Genomic DNA, 20,660 nt, shown 5'->3' on the forward strand with positions numbered 1-20,660 from the left:
CCTAAATGATTCAATCCGAAAGGTAGAGAAAAGTCATGTCAATTAAAGCCAATGGTCAAGGTCGTTGTAAATGGTGCGATAAATACAACATAGTGTGATAAATTTTATAACGTACTGATTTATATAAAAATGTTTAAGATGATTTCACAAAAAAATGAACTAATTTCCTCCAATATTTGATTGGAATATTTAAATAATCATATGATATTTTTTTTTGAAACTTTAATATATAAATATGTTCATACTAATGTTTAAGAATAATAAATTTTTAAAAAGTTTTATGTTTTACCTAGAGGAGAAACAGGTTTTGAAGGGTCTCTTGAACAAGATCTGGCTAAATTACGTGATACGTGATATATAGCGCATTCGCCCTCTAACGTTGAATACACAACAGAGGAACGCTAGGTTTTCCTCATTTCCATCTAATTGGAATTTATTAATTTGGGGGAGAAAAAAAAATATGAGGAGCCCTCCACACGTTTGTGGGCAAGCCGCACGTACTTGTACGCACAACATTTCTAAGAAATGTTATTAAAACGTCTATAGGCTTAGAGGAAAAGAGCGGGACCAAAAAATAGCCTATACCCAAGAACTGCTTTTAAAATTAATTACTTTAAAGGTGGGAGATGGATAATTTAACTTAAAAAGTTTTACTGTAAGTTTATTTATTTTAGAGGTAAAAAGAAAAATACTTTCGAGAGGAATAAATCCACATGAGAAATCGAAGAAGAAAATTAAGAAAAAGGTATGTGAACTAGAGATCCCTAGGAACAATTTTCATCTGAAATATCTATCTTTGATGCGAAAGAGTTTTCTGATAGACCTTTTGCAATTATTAAGCTTTATAAATTGTTTCATGTTTACATTCAGCTCCATCACGTCTTTTATAGCTTTGTAATACCATAACGATTTATATTTAGTATACTGTTTCCCTTTATGTGTATATAACCAAACAATAGCATCATGTGCAAGGTTGTGATCTAAGTTCCTTATTATATGGGCTAGGAACTGTATCCGACGTTTTTTTAACGTAATATTTATTGGAGTGTGGCTAGATTTCCTCCAGAGGTTAGAGTTAGAGATGACTCTGGGATAAAAAATACCATTTATAGTTCTCAGACAATTATTTATAAAGGATTGAATGCGTCTTAAGTCAGTCTTGTTAACTTCCCATATGTCACTTCCATATAATAAAATGGGGATAATAGTAGAGTTGAATAGCCTCAACCTCGTAAAAACCGATATTTCCGTAGACTTCCAGATTTTCATGTACATATAGAACGCTCTTTTGGCTTTTTGCATTCTAATCTTCATTTCTTCTTTGCATTCCCCCTTGTTATTGAGCATCACACCCAGGTATTTGATATTATTTACTTTTTTGATAACGTTCCCGCCTACCAAAAGATTTTGAATCGGTGGTGTATTTGGCGAGGAAAGAATAACCGTTTTATTGAAATTAATTTTTAAACCAACTCTGAGGCTTATGGTTTCGATAAGGTAGATCAGACTTACAGTCTCTTCAATTTTTTTGATATTACAACAATATCGTCGGCATACGAAACGATCTTATTAACAAAGTGAAAATTTTCATTAGACCCAAAGTCAGCCAAGTCTGCAGCAGCATTTACCTCCTTCATGACTTTATCTATTATGATGTTAAAGAGAAGCGGTGATAAAGTGCAACCTTGTTTTACTCCCTTTTTTATCTTGAAGGAGGGTGATATTTTATCGTTTGTTTTAAAACATGAAGTTAATTTGGAATAATGATTTCTTAAGATGGAGATAATATTTTGTTCGATACCGCACTCTGATAGTGCTACCCATAAGGCGTTATGGTCTACATTATCGAAGGCCCTACTAAAATCAATAAAAGTGTAATAAGACGGAATCCTGTATTTCCAGCACTTTTGCATAATTATTTTCAGCGATAAAATAGGTTCCAAAATTTTTTTATTTGGCCTATATGCGCAGATATATTTAGAAAGAAGATGGGGTGTGGAAGTTAAGATCCTGTTCTTGATGAGTGTCATAAAGACTTTCGATACACAGGAGGTCAGAGTTACTGCCCGATAGTCCGCGAATTTCTTAGGTTCCTTGATTTTCGGGAAGTTACACAGGAGAGATTTATTTCATTCTGTCGGAGTTTTCCCACTTTCCCAAATTTTGTTAAAGAGAGCAAGGAGAAAAGAAGAGATTATGTTCGGGGATATTTTTAAATATTCAGCAATAATGTTATCCAAACCGAGCTCTATTGTTCCGTAGTTTCTTTATAATGTTTGAAATTTCATTTGAAGAGAAACCAGCCGGGGATATAATTGTATGATAGTTAAAGGAGTAGCCTTGCGGGAGTCGAAAATCGACATATAATAATCCAGCCACAGTGCCATTTGCTCATCTTGGTCTGTTATGGTTTTCCCATTCGCTAAGACAATCATAGGGAGTTTCACGAAGCAATTGGATTTACAGAAGTACTTTAATTTTTTATATGCATCATAGATCCAGTTTTCTTTCATATCTTTATCAATATCAGCCGCCCTTTTAGCTATAAAAATTCTCCTATCTTTCCGTAGTAATCTTTTAATGTCTTTCCATAAATCAATGTTAGAGCTGTTCGTCATTCTTAGTTGATATATCTTCTCAAGAGTTTCATCAGACATCCACCTAGATACAAGATTTACGTTTGGCAGTCTCTCATAAGATTCCGCTAGTTCTTTCTTAAAAAGTACCCAACAATCTTCAACGTTTCCATTTCTGGTAACATTAATAAAGGTTCCTTTTTTCGAAATAAGGGATTGTTCAAAGAGAGTTTTGTTTCCTTGCAATAGAAACTTATTTGATTTACGTGGAAAAATTATATTGGACGAGGTAACATTAATGGCCATTAAGTTAGGAATACTATTATTATGGTATCCCCAGATATTTTTTATTTTTATAACTGCAATAACCATCTTATGATCAGATATGTTGACCCTTGTAGATGCTTTAACATCCACAAACCAACTATGAATATTAGAAATAAAGAAGTCAATTTGAGATATCTGTCTGCCCCTCACAAAGGTATATTTGTTGATATCACGATGGCAGAAAAAAGTATTTTCTACCTTAAAGTTTGTTACTGCAGTAATCTAGGAACTTTATGCTGTCTACATCATTAGATTGTTGAATGGCAGCTTGCCCAATAACTCTACTGATATATTCACTGTCTTTTCCTATTTTCATATTGAGATCACCCAGGATTATTACGTTATATCTATTTGAGAGAGAGTTTAATATATTTATCATTACGTCCAAAAAAATTTTCCTCATGTTCCTATTAGGTGGGGCATAAAAATTCACAACAATAGTGGGTCTAAACTTGGTATTCAGATATAGGAGTCCACATCTCTCCGACACAGGTACAAATTTTATAATGTATTTATGTAAACGTTTCTTAGTCAAAAAGGCGATTCCGGCCCAACTATTTGAAGTGATTCCCGAACAAAACATCTTATATACACTAAAATATGCCATACTGTTACCTGGGCAATGAGTTTCCTGGATGCCTATTAAATCTACTCCTTCTGCTTTCAACAATCTTAATAGAACCGCCAATTTATTATTTAATCCATTTATATTTAATGAAGCTATTTGTAACTTTCCTGCGAATAATTCCTCCATAACAGTGTACTGGTTTGAATCCAAAAGTGTATTAACGCAATTAGGAAATTATAAGTGCAGAAACAAATAATAATATAATAGACAAAGAAGGTGATGAAACTTTTTTGAAATTTAAATTACAGGAAAAAATTAGTTTTTAAAGTTTACAATTAGAATGACAGTAATTTATTCTATTTTTAAAAACAAAACTATACAATACATCTGGAAAGTCACGCGACAGATGACGGTATACACGTTATAAATATTTATGGCAGTGCCATTTTCTTAACGTTTTCAATATTTTTTGAGTTTTGAAGACAATATTGTTTATCATTTATTTATGCCCTATAAAGCAGAAATAAATGAATTTATTAAAAACAAGATTCGCACTATAAAACTAAATGAGAGAAGTATATTAAGAGTTTTGATTTAAGTTTATAATTATTGGAAAGATCCAAAATTAAAGCTTCGCCAAAATATCTCATACATTGTATGTGCCTTAATTGTTGAAGATGATCGTATTCTTTTGTTGCAAGAAATTAAATATCCATTTACAGGGAAATGGTATATTCCTGGAGGCAAACTTACTTACAGAGAAAATTTAGGCGTAAATATTGTATATAGCAATCAAACTCATAATTTTAAAGGTAGGTGCATGTCGGGAAACTCTTGAAGAAACTGGTATAAAATGTCATCCTATATCTTTAATAAGTGTAGAATGTGATAAAGGAAAGTGGTTTCGATGTATATTTCACTGTTCACCTCAAGGTCTTTAAAATAAATTTCATTCTTTAACTTTATCTTAGGTGGTACCCTAAAAACATATCCCAATAAACATTCTCTTAAAGCTGACTGGTTTTCTATAACTGATATTTATCAAGATAAAATTAACTTAAGGTGATTTGTTAATTTTTTTTCTAAAATGATTATCTAGATACAATGATCTTAAATCTATACTCCAATTGCCATATGTGCAAAACTTAAATAAAAAGTCAAATAACATTATAAACCCAATTTTGAAGCCTCACAAACAATTAACTATTCAGCTTATAATTCTTTGTTATATAAAAAAGTATAACTATAATTAATTAATATCTAGTATGTGTTTAGAACTTCGAATATCAGAATAATATTTGATAATCAAGATAATTTACCTCTTTATTATATATATCAATATATATTTACATCTGAAATGATTTTGCGAAACTATGTTGAAGTATATTTTGTAAATTTTATTATATATTTAGCTAAAATAGGATATATTTGATGCTAACACCCAACCCTATTTTTATAAATTATATGGAATTTTAAACCTTGAACATTGTGCATTCAAGAGCAATGATGTGACAGATGGATTCTTGATGACATTTTTGATTAAATTAATGTTTAAGAATCAACCTATTATAAAAAATATCAATGATGACAATATAGCACCCTTTAAAATCACTAAATTGCGATCCCTCAACCAGAGTGCTTTTAAAACTGCAATTACAAATAACTATTATGTTCCTTTTAAATTTGTTCATCTTTTACCATAAGTCATATTAAATATGATAATTATAGTAAAATATTATACAAATACAAATAAATCCAATTTTATTTGACAAATCAAATATATTTTAATTTTGTTTAATTCATTCAAGTGAAATTTATATAACTCATTCAAATGAAATTTATTTGAATTACTTGCACAAAATGAATAAAAATATTCATTTATAGTGCAATGCCATATGTATGTAAATAAAATTTACTACCCCTAGAATTGTAAATTGTGCACTTAAAAATTGAACCAATCATGTTCAAAATTTTACTTTGGATCATTCCATATTTAATCGATCAAGAAAGACACATTTTTGGCCGACCCCTTTTAAAATTGTTAATAATTTCTGGAATTGTTTAGATAGGTTAATAAATGAGAAGCCGTTTATTTTAGCTAGTTAGCACCTGGTTACCAAAATATAGGGCCTCAAAGTGCGAAAAATAATTACTTTTGAATCTGTAAAATTTTTAAAATGCTCATATCTGAAAAACTATTTATAGTAAAAATAAATATAGTATATTAAATTATAGGGTAAAAAAATCTCTAAAGGCCTATCGAAAGAAGAAAAAATTAGGCGCCAATTTGAGTCTTTAACTTCCGGTTTACCAATATATACCCTTGTTTTTAAGCAATAAAAGGAGTTGGTTTTCGAAAAAAAAAGTCTTTTATTTAGGCACTTTTTATAAATATATATACCGCTATTGGCTCTTCTGAAATATGCAAAATTGAAATTTATTTGCATAAAATAGATCTATACTAAACTACATTGTTAACATTTTGTTGTTAATCTACCAATAACATTTCGAATTTCTATTCCCAATTAAACTCAGGGATAGTATGGCAAATGCCCCCTAGACATCGTAATATATCAAATTTCCATTAATAAATATTTTTCATATAATTTTTTATTCATTCTTATTAAAGATAACCATTGATTGTCAGATACATTTTATATATCATTTATTTTTTTATATATTTAATTCGCATTAATATTTCAGTGAAAAGTTTTTAATATTTGCGATTCTGTTGAATTTAAATTAAATTCAACTTCAATTTTAACCTGGGAAATTGGATAAAAATATCAAATTTTTGTGTTCCTGCCTGATATTGTAAGCACTTTATATATTTTTATTCTAAAATTATTTACTCTTTCTCATATTCTTCTTCCATAATATAAGAAAAATCTATTCCTCAATGAATAATTAATATTATTAATAAATTAGAAATATCATGACAAGTTATTTGTTCTGAAACAGGCCTTTGTAAACTAACCATGACCACTACGTTTGACTGTATCTCCATCTCCATCAGATGCCGATTTGCCATGAAATATGGCTCAGCTACCCAGTCTTTATTCCTAAATCATCTATATGGTGGCAAAGATTGATTATATTTTTGCGATTCTTATTTTGTGATGTTGCTCCATCTGAAAAGTAGAAGAAAGAATTTTTTTGGGCGCCTTTAAACTTCTCTGTTAAGTAGTGGACTAAATATTTTTAGAATAAGTGAATGGCAATTGTATTACGAATGAGAGATTTTAGTAATTACGTAATTTAAATGATTTAAATTTTTTTATTGTCTTCTAATTTATCACAAACAGATGAGTGGTAACTTGCGCTTTATTTAAGCAAAATCCTCGTACTTCATCTTGAACCACAAAGGCATCATTTTCAGCAAAATCTGCCTACGATATATTTTTCATTTTAATAGAATTCATGCCTTAAAAAGTTTTTGAGATATAAACAATTTGAGAATTTTCATTTTTCGCACCTTTGAGGCTCTTTATCTCGGGAACCAGGCGTGCTAGAGAGTTAAAATAAACGGTATTCTTATTTTAATTTTACCAATCTAAATAATTCCAGCAGTTTTTAACAATTTTAAAGGGTTCGGCCGAAACTGAGTCTTTTTGATCGATTTGACATGGATGGCCCAGAAATCCAAAATATTTTAAGATAAAAATTAAAAATATGTTGGCAAATTAGCAACAAAATTTTAACCATAATATCTAGTTTCATATAGCGCCATATATTTTTTTGCATATGAAATTTTTAATTTTTGATAAAAATGCATATTTCGGAAGAGCCGATAACGTCGCCAAGGTTTTCACATATATATTTATAAATGGCAAAAAAAAATTTCGAAAACCAACTCCCTTTATTTCTTAAAAACATGGCTAAGGCAATGTAGGTAAGCCGAAAGTTAAAGACTCAAAGTGGCATCAATTTTTCCTCTTTTCATAAACCGTTAGAGATTTTCTTTTACCTATAATATAATATATTATATTTATTTTTACTATAAATAGTTTTTGAGATATAAGCATTTTAAAGATTTGAAAGTCACTATTTTTCCCACCTTTGTAATTTCTATCCTCCACCATGTAAGAATTAGCTCAGAATTTAATAATAGAGTTAGATAAGAATTCAAGATATTTATTTAAATAATAAAATAATCATGTTTATCACAATTTTTAAGTATATATTTCAGTGAAAGTATTGGTAAAAGACATTTGAATATTATTTCAACAAGAAAATAAATTATATTAAATCAATTTAGTATATATTATTTAACAAAAAGATAGTTAATATATATATTTTCTATTATATTAACTTAGAGCCACAAAACGATATACAGAAAATTAATATATATTACTATAGTATTAATTATAAAATCATGAAACTTTGTAGGCGTTTTACATACCTTGATACGTCATAATAAGCGATCGCTATATGAAACAGCAGAGCTACGCTTGTACTATCTCGTTTCATCTAATTGGGTTAAGAAATTTGGGGGTAGCCATGAGATGAACCCATCCACAATTTTTTGGGCAGGCTGCAGTTACCTGTGCGCGCAAGAGGCAAAACCACTTGCTTAAACCCCTACAGGAGATAAGAGAGAAAAGCCCGTACCCGATTAAGTAAAATGTATATTATAGGGAGGGGTATTGGTTGATTTTAAGTTTATGGTCTATATATTTGTTTATTTAATATAAATATGATATATTTTGTTAATAAAACTGCCTTACTACTTAAGAATATTAGCTTAGAGGGGTGATAGCATAAGTTAAGTATGTTTTGGATAGCTATATCAAGGTTAGGTACATTAGCAGTTTTATAAATAAATAAATGTATATTTACCATGGTGGGAGGAAGGTGGTGCTCATGCTTAGGGGGGGGGCTGAGAGATTTGGAGGGTATAGGTAGCTGTATTTGATTTTTAGAAGCTTTTTTATTGAGCCTTTATTATTGTTTAGACGTATGAATTCATCATCAGATTTAGACTTATGACTTCTTTTATCGTTCTGTACAGCCAATATGACTTGTATTTACCATAGATTTTTCCTTCATGAGACTCCAGATTATAGCCTTATGAACTATGTTATGTCTGAAGTTTCTGATGGTATGACCAAAGAGTTGGATGTGTCTTTTTTTTGAGAGTAGTCTCGATCGGGACTTTTTTTGAGATTCGCCATAGGCTGGCATTTGAAATTAATCTTGGATAGAAGATGCCGTTGAGCTGGCGCAGACAACGGTTTACGAAAACCTGTATTTTCTTTGTCTGGGATTTATTTATTTCCCAAGTGTCGCTGCCATAGTGGAGGACTGGAATGACTGTAGCGTTAAATATTCGGAGTCTCGTTTTGACTGAGATCTCTCTGGCTGTCCATAGTTTATGATATTTCATGAAGGTTATTTTGGCATTTTTTAGTCTGGCTTCGATTTCGCCGCTGATGTTTCCTTTATTATCAATAAGCACGCCAAGATATTTATAATTATTAACTATTTTGATTTCATTCCCCTGAAATGTTAAGTTATTTATAGACATCTCTGGGAATGGCATGATAAAAGTTTTATTGAAGTTGATGGTTAAGCCGACTTTGTTGCTGTGGAAAGTAAGTCTATTGTCTCATCTCTTGACTTGATAATTAAAACCAGGTCATATGCGTACGAGATGATTCTTAGATGATTGATATTGTTTGATGAAAGATCGACTAGGTTCATGGTGCTCGTGGTTTCTTATATGATTTTGTGTATGATTATGTTGAAAAGAATAAGTGATAGAACGCACCCTTGTTTCACGCCTCTTCTGATCCTGAAGTAAGGAGAGAAAGTACGGCCTAGCTGTAACCTGGCCCAAGAATTGTTGTAACGATATTTCAAGATTTTGATTATGTTTTGATCAACATTATATTCTTCCAGAGCCTCCCAAAGGGCATCGTGTTTAACGGTGTCAAAGGCTTTGCTATAGTCAATGAAATTAAATGGGAAGTTTGTATCTGAAGCATTTCTGGAGATAGATTTTGAGAGCTAGGATGGGTTCGTTAATGTTCTTGTTCGGCCTGTAGGCGCAAATATTACTTGATAGGATATTTTTGGTAGAAGCGAGGATTCTGTTCTTCAGGAGCACCATGAACACCTTTGAGACTGTAGAAGTGAGAGCGATGGCTCTGTAATCTTCAAACGATGAAGGATGGGGTTTCTTGGGGAAGTTGCAGATTGTGGATTTGTTCCAATCATCTGGGGTTTTGCCTGAATGCCATATTTTTGTGAATATGGCTAATTTTCTGGAGCGGCTTTCATATGTTCATTTCTGATCCCATCAGAGGACCCCTATTGTTTTTTGGCATGTTTATGGCTCTGTTGATTTCTATGAGGGAGAAATCGGAGTGGGGTGATGGCAAGCCTGGCTGTTGGAGGCTCCTTGATGATTTTTGAGGGATGTGATTAAATTTTTATATAAATTTCTTAGAATTCTTATTGTCACAGTTTGTGAACATACAAATTAAAAAAAAAATAGATTATATGAAATGTCAATCAATTTTTGTATATTTATTTTTTTATAAAAAATCAGTGGATTTTTTTTCCTGAAATTTAATGATGTTTTTGTAATTCACGTGAATTATTTTCTCCAAATTATGATTGGAAGTATTAATTGAATTATTTTCTGCAAATTATTATTGGGGAAATAAAACTTGTAATACTTATCAAATCAAAAGAATTATCAATTTTTATTTTTTAATATATTAATTGCAGTTTCTATACAATTTTTAGCGCCCACTATATTAGTATCTACTGACTATAGAATCTTATTTAGTTATGGTTATTAATACTTAATAAATTATAATGGTCAATTTAGTGTAATTTATATTAACGCATTAGATAAAAGACTAGAGGCTTCGACTGATTTATGAGTGGAAAACTCTGAGTTAATAGAAAAGTAAAATAATACTTCATAAATAGTCTCAAATTTCTTATAAATGATATGTAAATGACCAGTAACGCCTAAAATTTTTATAAAATACATTAGATAAATTAAAACTTAGAAATGATAACAATATTATTAAACTAAGGCAGCGTCTACACAACAGGATATTCACTGGATGCAAGCCCCCCCCCCCCCTCCCTCAAAAACTTGTACCTACCCCACTAAAAAATTAAACCCTTTTAATTAATATTAAAAACCCCCTCATTTACAATGTATGTATTATAGTGTAAGTTGTTTGGCATACTGATAGAATGTCTAACACTTTGAAATTACATTTAAAAGGATAGTATAAAATTTTCCAAAAATAATTGGAAAATAATGTCTATGGTTGATGATTAGCAAAATCATTGTATTATTATCAATATATTTTGCCCTATTTCATGTAAATATTTAATAGATAACCTCCCCTAGCCAACCACCCTCAAAAAAATGTATGCAAACTGTTCCTACCCCCCCCCCCCCTTATTGCCAGCTCATGTAGAAGATATACAAAGGCACTTTATTATTAATTTTTTTTGAACCAGGGTTTGTACTTCCATTTCGGTCAAATATAAGGTTTAATCATATACCTGACTTATTACATTCGATGAATTAATATTTAATTCATTAAGTTGCTTTAAATTACATTTAATAATGCTTTCAGCAGGAAGACATTGTAAATTAATAATTCTATTAGATTTTCTTAAATTTATCCACAATATAATGAATAATTATGCTCAAGTTTAACCTGATGCATCTTTTGTCACATCAGCCTTATGACAAAAAAAATATTAGACTTCGTTTTGAATGGGGTTATATATATTGTGCATTTATGGGTTGATTTTATAATTTAATTCAAGAACCTTTAAATTGGTGCGTGAAAATTATGCTCTCATTTTTTGCAACTTCCATATTATTTTTTGAACTAGCCCCAAGAAAAGGTAGCTCCTGTATGCTAAGAAACAAATCAAATATTGATTTAAGTCATAACGATTACGGTTAATTTGTTGGGCCATATTGCTATTAAATTTAAATTAGCTTTCAGGTTATATCAATCCCTTCTTTGTTTGCTGGCCATTTTTTTTTTGGGAGGGGGAGCAAAAATTTATTTGGGCTGGGGAACCCAGTCCCTTTCCGTGTCTACAGCCCTGTGGACATACATATTTAAAATTGGAAGAATTATATTCCAAGAACTGAAACCCACTCTTCCAAAATTGTCATATATATATAATCCTATTTCTGTATTTATAAATTTTTTCGTAATTTTATCTGTCATAATAATAATTAAATGATTGCTAGAGACCTGCAGAGGTATCAATTGCATGGCCCGGCCCGGCTTTTTTTTTTAAAAAAAATTTTAATTCGGCCCAAAATTATTTTAAAATATATTTATTTTTGATTTTTATAGCTAATAATGGCGATTTCAAATATTTAATAAAAATTTCAGACCTGGTCACATTTAAAAAAATTAAAATACGCCCAGCCCGTATACCTGGGTTGGGTTTAGGGCCGGCCTGCAGGTCTCTGGAATTTACCAGTATCATTAAATTTATTGGAAAATTTAAAAACAGAATATAATAAATAATATAAGCAAGCTTTGTTTTTTTTAAAAATCTATATTTTAAATTAGGTCAACAAAAAATTGAATCGAATAATTGCGCTATTCCTATCTGTATGAATCGAAGTTTCGATTTCTCGAATAATTGATTCGAAAATTCTTCTAAAGTTAGATTATATCTAATATTTTTGAATAATTATATCGAAGAATAAAAATCTTATTATTCGACGGATATTTTTTTATTATTTATATTAGATTCAAATAATTGATTATTCGTATACACGAATCTTATAATTTTTAGGCCTATTTTGAATTTATAATTTAGGAAATTACAATATTTAAGCATAAAAAAATCTTTAATTTAAATCTAGATTTATGTTGGCTACATGTAGAATGTAATACATATCCCATTACTGGTTAACGGTGCATATATACACCACCTCCTATACAGGGTTACCATGTCTCCCCCCATCAGCGGGGGACTCCCGCAATTTTTTAGTTTACACGCAGACATCTCTCCCGCAAAACTACCTCAATTGGAAATCTCCCGCAAAAATCTACCGCAATTTTTTTTTTAGTATTTTAACATTTTTAATATATAAATAATAATTTTGAGAGACATTATTGATGATATTTATATTTTTAAAATAATTTTAAATATTTATTCGAAAAACATGTCTAGTTTGTAAATTTCTTTCTATCCTGTTTTATTTTTATCCAATAATAAATCAACATCATTTCATTCATATAAGTCAGTACAGGGGAGTATATCAACATCGATTGCAATACAAAAATATTCTCAAATAATAAATAATACAGATGCAACTACATTTGCGGAAATCGTATACATCTATCATGTAGTTCAACATTCACAGAGCTATATCATCACAATGTGGGTCGAACCTTTTTCTCATGATATTTAACGACTCCAATATAAGTGCAAACCTTACTTGTGGCAGAACAAAAATGGGCAAGGCTATCACAAGTGTTTTAGTACCTGAATCCTAGAGGTAAATTCTAGACGATTTGAAAGATGCCATCCATATTCAATTCTAACAGATGCATCTAATAAGGGAAATATTAAATTTACCTTGATCCTTCGCTATTTCAACAAGAATAAAAACATTTCCATAAAACTGTTAAAATATTTTCCTCGGATAGTGAAAAATCCAACGATGTAGCTAGCCACATAATGGTAAATATAGCTGATTCAGGGTTATCAATGATTTGCATGTCAGCTTTTTGCGCTAATAATGCCTCTGTAAATTTTGGCAAAAACCAAAATTACCGAATTGAGGCAGCACAATAATGAATTAATACCAATTGGCTGTATATGCCATATACTACATAATTCTTGCAAGAAGGCAATAAATGTACTATCGGTGAATGTCGAAATAACTAATTTAGTCATCAACTAAAAGAGTTAATGAATTAAATGAGTTAGTGAAATGGTCTGACTTGGAATGGTGTGAGTTGTTGCGATATATACCTATTGGGTGGTTGTCATTAATACCTGCCATCGATAGAATTTTAAAATTTTACAAACCCTTAAAAATATACTTTTCTTAAATTAAGATTTTAAAGCTGTCTTAAAATTTTGAAAATTTTTTTCGAGTATGAAATGGCAGAGGCATATTTGGGATTCGTTTCACATGTAGGAAATCTACTTCATGCAGTTAATATTCAGTTGCAATCAGAATATTCTTTATAAAAAAGATTCATAAAATCATGCTACAGCTCTGTTCATCTCTACAGTTAAAAATTGATAATAAATTTTATGGCGCTATTGCTAAAAATATTATATTAAAATGTTCAAATAAATGAAGCAGATATTTTTATTAAGACAATTTTAGAATATTTACAATCAAAATTTGATTTTAATAACTCTATTTACAAATGTATAAATATTATGACCTTGGAACAGAAACCATCAATTGATGGTTTTTATAATATATTAAAAATACAGAAAGACATTGATTTCTTGTTTGAGGAGATTGTAATTCTCTCTATTTTTTATGATTCGCCAAAATACTTAAAGTTAGATGATCTAAAAGCAGAGGAGAAATGGGTAGAATTTTTTCGTAATAACGATAAATCCCCATGCTTGGAAAAAATATGCGAGTATGTCTTCTTACCTCATACCTCATTCTAATGCATAGGCGTAGCCAGGATTTTCCTAAGGGGGGGGGGGAGAAATTAATAAATTTCTGGGGGCTTCGCCCCCAGACCCTGTTTGGGCGGGCCTGCGGCCCGCTTTTGCCCGGCCGGCCGGGTTTCCTTAGTCTATATAGATTTATAATATATATTTACAACATATGTAAATTTTAACAAACTTTTTATTTTAAATATAAGACATTGGTAAAGAGATTATATTAAAAAATAAGCCTGGAACAAATAAGAAATATATTTTTTACTATTTTATATAAAATATAATAAAAGATATGTTAGGGACCAATTTTGAAGTAATCAATGAATTTAAATATTGGTATGCAAACTTAAAAAGAATATAGATATTTAACCTGATAATGCAATAAAAGCTCTAACACATTAATAAACTTTCCAAACATTACAAAATTATTTAAAATTTTAGCAAGCCTCCCTATTATGACATGTACTAATGAAAGAACTTTCTCGAATTTATGAAATTTAAAAATATATTTGCTAAATAGATCAAATATAGCCCTCTTAAATATCCATAGGGAATTAACACCAATTAATTTTGAAATAATTAATGAATTATCAAGTTAAAAGAAATTAGATCATACAAATACGTGGTAATAATTTATAATGTTAGATCTAATTTTCTTTTAGAATTTGATAATTCATTTATTATCTCAGAATTAGCTGGTGTTAATTTCCGATGAATATTTAATAGCGCTAAACCATTTAATCGATTTTGAGAGGTAGTATTTCGCAAATATGTTTTTAGTCGTCGTAAATTTGAAAAAGTTCTTTCATTTGTACATGTCGTAATGGGGAGGCATGCTAAAATTTGAAAGAATTTCGTAATGTTTGGAAAGTCTATTAGTGTGTGTTTACATATATTGAGTGCATTTAGTGCATTATCAGGCTTAATATCCATTCTTTTCAAGTTTGCATACCAATATTTAAATTCAGCAATTACTTCCAATTCGCTCCCTACCATATCTTGGAAATAAAAATTATATAAATAGCGAATTTTATTTATAATATCATCCGAGATGCTCATAGATGGATTAGAGGATAATAAAATCTGTAAGTTATTGAGTAGTAGCTTATGGTTCAATAAGCGATCTTTAATTTGAGTTAAAAATGTATCCATAAGTGGTATAAAAATCGTAATTTTGTAATACTCCTCTACCGATTGAGTGGATATATTACTCCTATGTACTTGCCTCGATACAATTCTTGGCATGATTATCATCATATTATATGAATGCACTTTTTTTTGAACGATGTTAAAAATTTTGTTAAATTCACAATCAGCATTTTTTCTTATTTCTAAAATAGTATCATATGCATCTTCTGCTAAGATCAATGCTTGAACCATATCTTGATTAACTTTTTGCAAGGCTCTGCATAATAATATAGTGTGACAGAATAAAGTGTTAATGCAATGTACTGCCAATAAAAACTCTGGATCTTGAATTGCTTTCAATATTCCATTAGCCTCCGCCACCACTGACGTATCGGTCCATTCATGTATTTCCTCTAATGCAACAATTATTGGGTCTAATAATTCAAGAAAAACTGAAACTGATTCATGACGTAATATCCATCGTGTTGGGCATATTTTGACCAGTTTATGGTGACTATTCCCAAATTCTTCCTTTGCCAGACAATTCTTGAGGACATTAGATCTTTTAGGATACTTGAACATATCATAAACTTTGCCTATTGTGCCTGTTTGAATAATGATTATAATTAAAATAAAAGTTTAATAAACCCATGGTACTACGAATAACAGGAATTGAGCAACAATCAGAAATAGCTAGATTAAGGGAATGGGACGCACAGTGAACATATATCGCTGTAGGGTATTTCTTTATTAAATGTGATTGAACACCATTTAAATGTCCACTCATAGCAGGGGCACCATCATATCCCTGTCCCCGCATAGAATTGACATTGATTTTAAATTTTTTAAGATGTAAATCAATTGTGTTTGCAAGAGATTCCCCTCTCATATCTTGAACAGGAATAAATTGCAAAAAGTCTTCTTTTATTTGAACTTCATCTATATAAATGATAATACTTTATACAAAATAAATATAAATTTTACCATTTTCAGAATATAAATACCGAGCACACAACGACATCTGCTCTATCCCAGATATATCTGTTGACTCATCGGCCAAGACTGAAAAGAAAGGAGAATTATTAATATTTGCTACTACTTTTTTTAAAATTAAATCATTGCACACATCTATTATTTCATTTTGAATAGAGGGGCTTAAATATGTAGCATTTCTGGGTGCATTCAATAAATTGAGTCTTAGCTCATCGTCTCCAATTGCTCGGTTTCGGAGAATAGCTCTAAAATTCCCATCATTTTCATTTGCATCATCATTAAATATAGAACCGGAATCTCGATGCCCTCGCAATGCCATGCATTGATTTCCACATGTAATTATAGCATCTATTATAGGAGATATTTTTCTTCTATTTTCAGTTACTAATTTTTTTTTACCTTGATCTTTATAAAAAAAGTAATTATAAGGTTATAAAATATGGTTTACCTATTATCTGAATTATTGAATCTCTATCCTTAGCATTAATTGCTCTTAGAGAAGATATAATATTTTGTGTATTTTTATGGTATAAATTGTTTTGATGATTTTCAAAGTTCTCTCATGCATCTTTCCAACGTCTATATGGGCCGTTCACCAGCCGCCTTAATTTTTGTTCACCTTTACCAGCATATTTTGGCCCAAATAAAACATAATATTTACAATAGGCACCATTTTGTGAAGGTGAATAGGCCAACCAAGACCAAGTTGTAAACCAACGGAATTTTAATTTCCTTTTGGAAAGATCTCGAGGAAATTGATAATTACTCGATGGCCTATATATATTATCTAATATATAAAAGTCTTTGGGAGCTACACCTATTTGAACATAATTGCTTATGTCAAATGGTAAGGTTCCTAAATAAATTATATACATATTTTTAAAATAAAAACAAATTTAACCAGATTGCAAATTCTGTACTTTTGACTGTAAATTTACTGCAGATCTTTCATCAACATTAACTTTAAAAAAATGTAAATTATATAATATTAAAATACAGTACTTATTGGGACTATCTGAATCATAGGATCATTTTTCTCTAGTGTAATCACTAATGTTTCAGCATCTTTTTGAGATTTATCAATATCAACTAATAAAATTTTAATATTCAGTTTTTACTTGAATCAAGTCCTCCTAATTTTATAGAATTATTATTTTCTAGCACCATCACTAAAGATAAATATTAAATCCATTATAAATATAGAATGTACCTTCATCAATCCTTTTTAAATTAATTCTAATTTCCTTCTCTTTTGATATATTTTTATGATTGTTACTTATTTGTAATACCCTATTTTCACTTGGATTTGAATTAATTTTCTTACAATGATCTTGGTAGAAAATTAAATATTATAACAAATATAGAATTACCTTTTTCATTTACATTCTTTAAAAAATATTTTCTGATGTCCATATCAATCTTAAAGTAGAATAATATTCAAATTTACAAAAAATTGTTAATTAAAAAATAATAAATAAAAATGCTATTTGATTTCATATATAAAGTTACAAATTTATACCCATTAATTGTAAATATATTTATATGTGCCAATAAAATAAAGACAGGTTTGTAATAAATTTTGAATTTCATCATGTGTTAATAAAAAAGAATTTATTTTGCAATATGTTTATGTATATCAGGTTAATAAATATAATTATTTCTATTTTTTGATTGATATATATGACTTTAAATTTGAAAATTTTATATTATTTATTTTTTGTGAAAGTAATTAATTTATATATATTTTATATAACAATTATATAGGTGAAATGGATTGTGAATCAAGTGATGATGATTATTTACTAAATAGCAATCACAATTCAGAAACTGAGAAAGATGATACAGAGAGTGATAAAGAGGGAAAAGAAAATAATAATTTTTATAGTTTAATATTTTAGTATTATATAATTTATATTATAAATTTAGGTAAAGATGGCTTGACCAAATGGAGTAAGGCATGTATTCCCCAAAAAAGAACCAGATCTCACAACATTATTTTATTAAATTCCCATTCATTAACAATAGTAGTAACTTTAAGAAAAAATAAAAAGCAGATTCCAACATCATTTAATTTAAAAAAGAAAGGTATTTATTCAAGTTTATTTGCCTTCCAAGATAATATGACATTAGTATCATACGTACCAAAAAAGTATAAGCATGTTATTATGCTTTCTACCCTTCACTATGATAACAATATTGATACATCAACTGGGGATTTGAAAAAACCAGAAATTATCACATTTTACAATCTCACCAAAGCTGGTGTTGATGTTGTGGATCAGCTATGTTCAAATTATTCAATATCCAGAATAACAAATAGATGGCCTATGACAATTTTTTATAATTTGTTGAATATATCTTGCATAAATTCTTTAATAATTTATAAATCCAATAATTTAAAGGAGATTAATAGATCAAAGTTTATAAAATTATTAGCAATGGAGCTAATAACTCCATTAATGAGTAATAGATATGAAAACCCACATGTTAATATACTGCTAAGGGATAATATTGGGAATATGCTTAATATAGAGGAATTAAAACCTATTTCAACCAAACAAAAAGGAAGGTGGTCCTCTTGTCCAAGGGTTAGGGACAAGAAATCCTCATTTATTTGTTCAAAATTTATATGCAAAGATCATAGCGGGAGTTTTTTTCATCTATGTAGTGAAGGGTTAAGTAAATAAAAAATAAAGTCTATAAGATATTGTTATTTATAAATATTGGGGAATAGGTATATAAATGTGAAATGTCCATATAAGCAATTCAAATTCACAAAAAATTGTTCATTTAAAAAATAACAAATATAAATGCTATTTGATTTCATATATATAGTTAAAATTTATACCCATTAATTGTAAATGTATTTATATTTGCCAATTTGTAATATATTTACTTAACACTTAAATAGATTTTAAAAAAATTGTTTACCTTTACACTTTCTATCTATATAAATCAAAACAGATGATATTGAAATGATATCCGTTAAAAAGTTGTAAAATATTAATTTTTTAAATTTAATTTATTTAATTTTATTAATAATTTTATAATTTAACTTAATTAATAATTTTATAATTAAATTTAATTAATAATTTTATAATTAAATTTAATTAATAATTTTATAATTAAATTATTTTATTAAGAAGAATAAATTAAATTAATTCATTTTATAAAAAATTATATTTAAGATATTAATATATATTATTAAGGAATTTTATGGATCTATTAATAGTAATTATATAAAATTTCACTTTTGTCTAGACTTATCATTGGCTTATATTTCATTTCTTAAAAAAGTTGTTTGGTTTCACCTTTTTTTATATATAAACCTCTTTTTAAAAAATATGAATTATAGTTAACAGTTTTAGTATAAAACATTATTATAACTTTCACATTCTTTCTTTCAAATTATTGTTTAAGATATGTGCATACATTTTTGGGGGACAATGGTGAAGAGAGAACTAAGGAAGAAATTATTTAATAGTTTAAAATGATATTTACAAAAAGTGACATATTTCTGAAGAGGGGGGGGGGAATTTCCCCTTGCCCCCCCTGGCTACCCCTATGTTCTAATGCCTCATCCGAGCGCATTTTTAGCCTGACAAGGACTGCCTGGAAAAAGGAGAGAAATCGGATTGCTTTAACAACATTAGAGATCGAGCTAATGATTAAACAATTATATAATATATCTGTAGAAGTCCATATTTACTATTTCAATTTTAAAATTCTAAATTGTAAACGTCCATTTTATTCATAAATATATCTAATTAAGATCAAAAACTATTTAATAATATAAAACAGTTATCAAATATAATAATAATTATCTTAAACTATCCAGCTTCCATGTCTTCTCCACCCCAAAAGGCACACAAAGAAAACTCTATTGTTCTTCGCCAAAAAACCGCATGTGTTCACTCCTTTCCCCTTCTATCCCCTAGGAACAATTAATCCTCATGTCAGAAAATGACTGACATTTAGTATATTATATTAAATTTATTTCTTCTTTTTTTCAACGGCTACAACAATGTCATGCCAGGAATTTTATAAATATCTCAATAACGACGGCAAACATTTAGTTCTATTATTTAAATCTCAAATAAAATATAATTAAGTTTTAGCAATGACGCAATAAAATTTATTGTCAATTTTTAATTGTAAAGATGAACACATCTGCAGCATATGAATCTTTGTTAAAATTCTTCTGATTGCAACTACACATTAACAGCATGTAGTAGATTTCCTACATGTGAAATCATTCAAATATACCTCTGCCATTCATTATTGAAAAAAAATTTCAAAATATTAGGACAACTTTTATAATCTTTATTTAAGAAATATTTTTTTAAAGGTTTATAAAATTTTAAAATTCTGATGGCGGGTATTAGGAACATATCGCAACCAACATTGTGCTGACT

At 29.1% G+C, this 20,660-nt stretch overlaps 2 protein-coding genes across 4 annotated transcripts; one reads left to right on the forward strand and one right to left on the reverse strand.

The window, feature by feature from the left end:
- Nucleotides 1-3,906: 3,906 nt before the first annotated feature.
- Nucleotides 3,907-18,882, forward strand: LOC135931854 (uncharacterized). 3 transcript variants are annotated; one of them, XM_065469160.1, is made up of 7 exons: nt 3,907-4,046; nt 4,089-4,243; nt 4,284-4,404; nt 4,443-4,533; nt 4,571-4,708; nt 4,747-4,852; nt 4,893-5,225. In XM_065469160.1, exons 1-7 carry the CDS (start codon nt 3,977-3,979, stop codon nt 5,172-5,174), a joined length of 963 nt encoding a protein of 320 aa, XP_065325232.1. In that variant the 5' UTR covers nt 3,907-3,976; the 3' UTR covers nt 5,175-5,225. The 3 variants fall into 3 exon arrangements, 2 of the variants coding, with proteins under 2 accessions (XP_065325232.1, XP_065325233.1); XM_065469161.1 differs by having other exon boundaries at nt 4,762-4,852; XR_010573184.1 differs by lacking the exons at nt 4,571-4,708; nt 4,747-4,852; nt 4,893-5,225 and adding exons at nt 18,010-18,129; nt 18,172-18,882.
- LOC135931882 (zinc finger MYM-type protein 1-like) lies at nt 14,837-17,062 on the reverse strand. Its single transcript, XM_065469190.1, has 5 exons — nt 16,694-17,062; nt 16,237-16,650; nt 15,901-16,191; nt 15,577-15,857; nt 14,837-15,529 (listed from the first exon to the last, which is right to left on the reverse strand). The coding sequence occupies exons 2-5, from the start codon at nt 16,562-16,564 to the stop codon at nt 15,512-15,514; spliced, it is 918 nt and encodes a 305-aa protein (XP_065325262.1). The 5' UTR covers nt 16,565-16,650; nt 16,694-17,062; the 3' UTR covers nt 14,837-15,511.
- Nucleotides 18,883-20,660: the final 1,778 nt, after the last annotated feature.

The sequence above is a fragment of the Gordionus sp. m RMFG-2023 genome, chromosome 1 (genome assembly GCF_954871325.1).
Source record: "Gordionus sp. m RMFG-2023 chromosome 1, tfGorSpeb1-WG-v2, whole genome shotgun sequence".
Classification (NCBI taxonomy): domain Eukaryota; kingdom Metazoa; phylum Nematomorpha; class Gordioida; order Chordodea; family Parachordodidae; genus Gordionus; species Gordionus sp. m RMFG-2023.

What these genes read in the sequence shown, in the direction of transcription:
- LOC135931854 (XM_065469160.1), top strand. Translation starts at nt 3,977, where the DNA reads ATGCCCTATAAAGCAGAAATAAATGAATTTATTAAAAACAAGATTCGC. An exon ending in TATAAAACTAAATGAGAGAA is followed by an intron (nt 4,047 to 4,088) that starts GTATATTAAGAG and finishes ATTATTGGAAAG; the next exon opens with ATCCAAAATTAAAGCTTCGC. An exon ending in CAAGATAAAATTAACTTAAG is followed by an intron (nt 4,534 to 4,570) that starts GTGATTTGTTAA and finishes ATGATTATCTAG; the next exon opens with ATACAATGATCTTAAATCTA.
- LOC135931882 (XM_065469190.1), bottom strand. Translation starts at nt 16,564, where the DNA reads ATGGCATTGCGAGGGCATCGAGATTCCGGTTCTATATTTAATGATGAT. An exon ending in GTATTTATATTCTGAAAATG is followed by an intron (nt 16,192 to 16,236) that starts GTAAAATTTATA and finishes TCATTTATATAG; the next exon opens with ATGAAGTTCAAATAAAAGAA. An exon ending in TGTTATTCGTAGTACCATGG is followed by an intron (nt 15,858 to 15,900) that starts GTTTATTAAACT and finishes TTATTCAAACAG; the next exon opens with GCACAATAGGCAAAGTTTAT.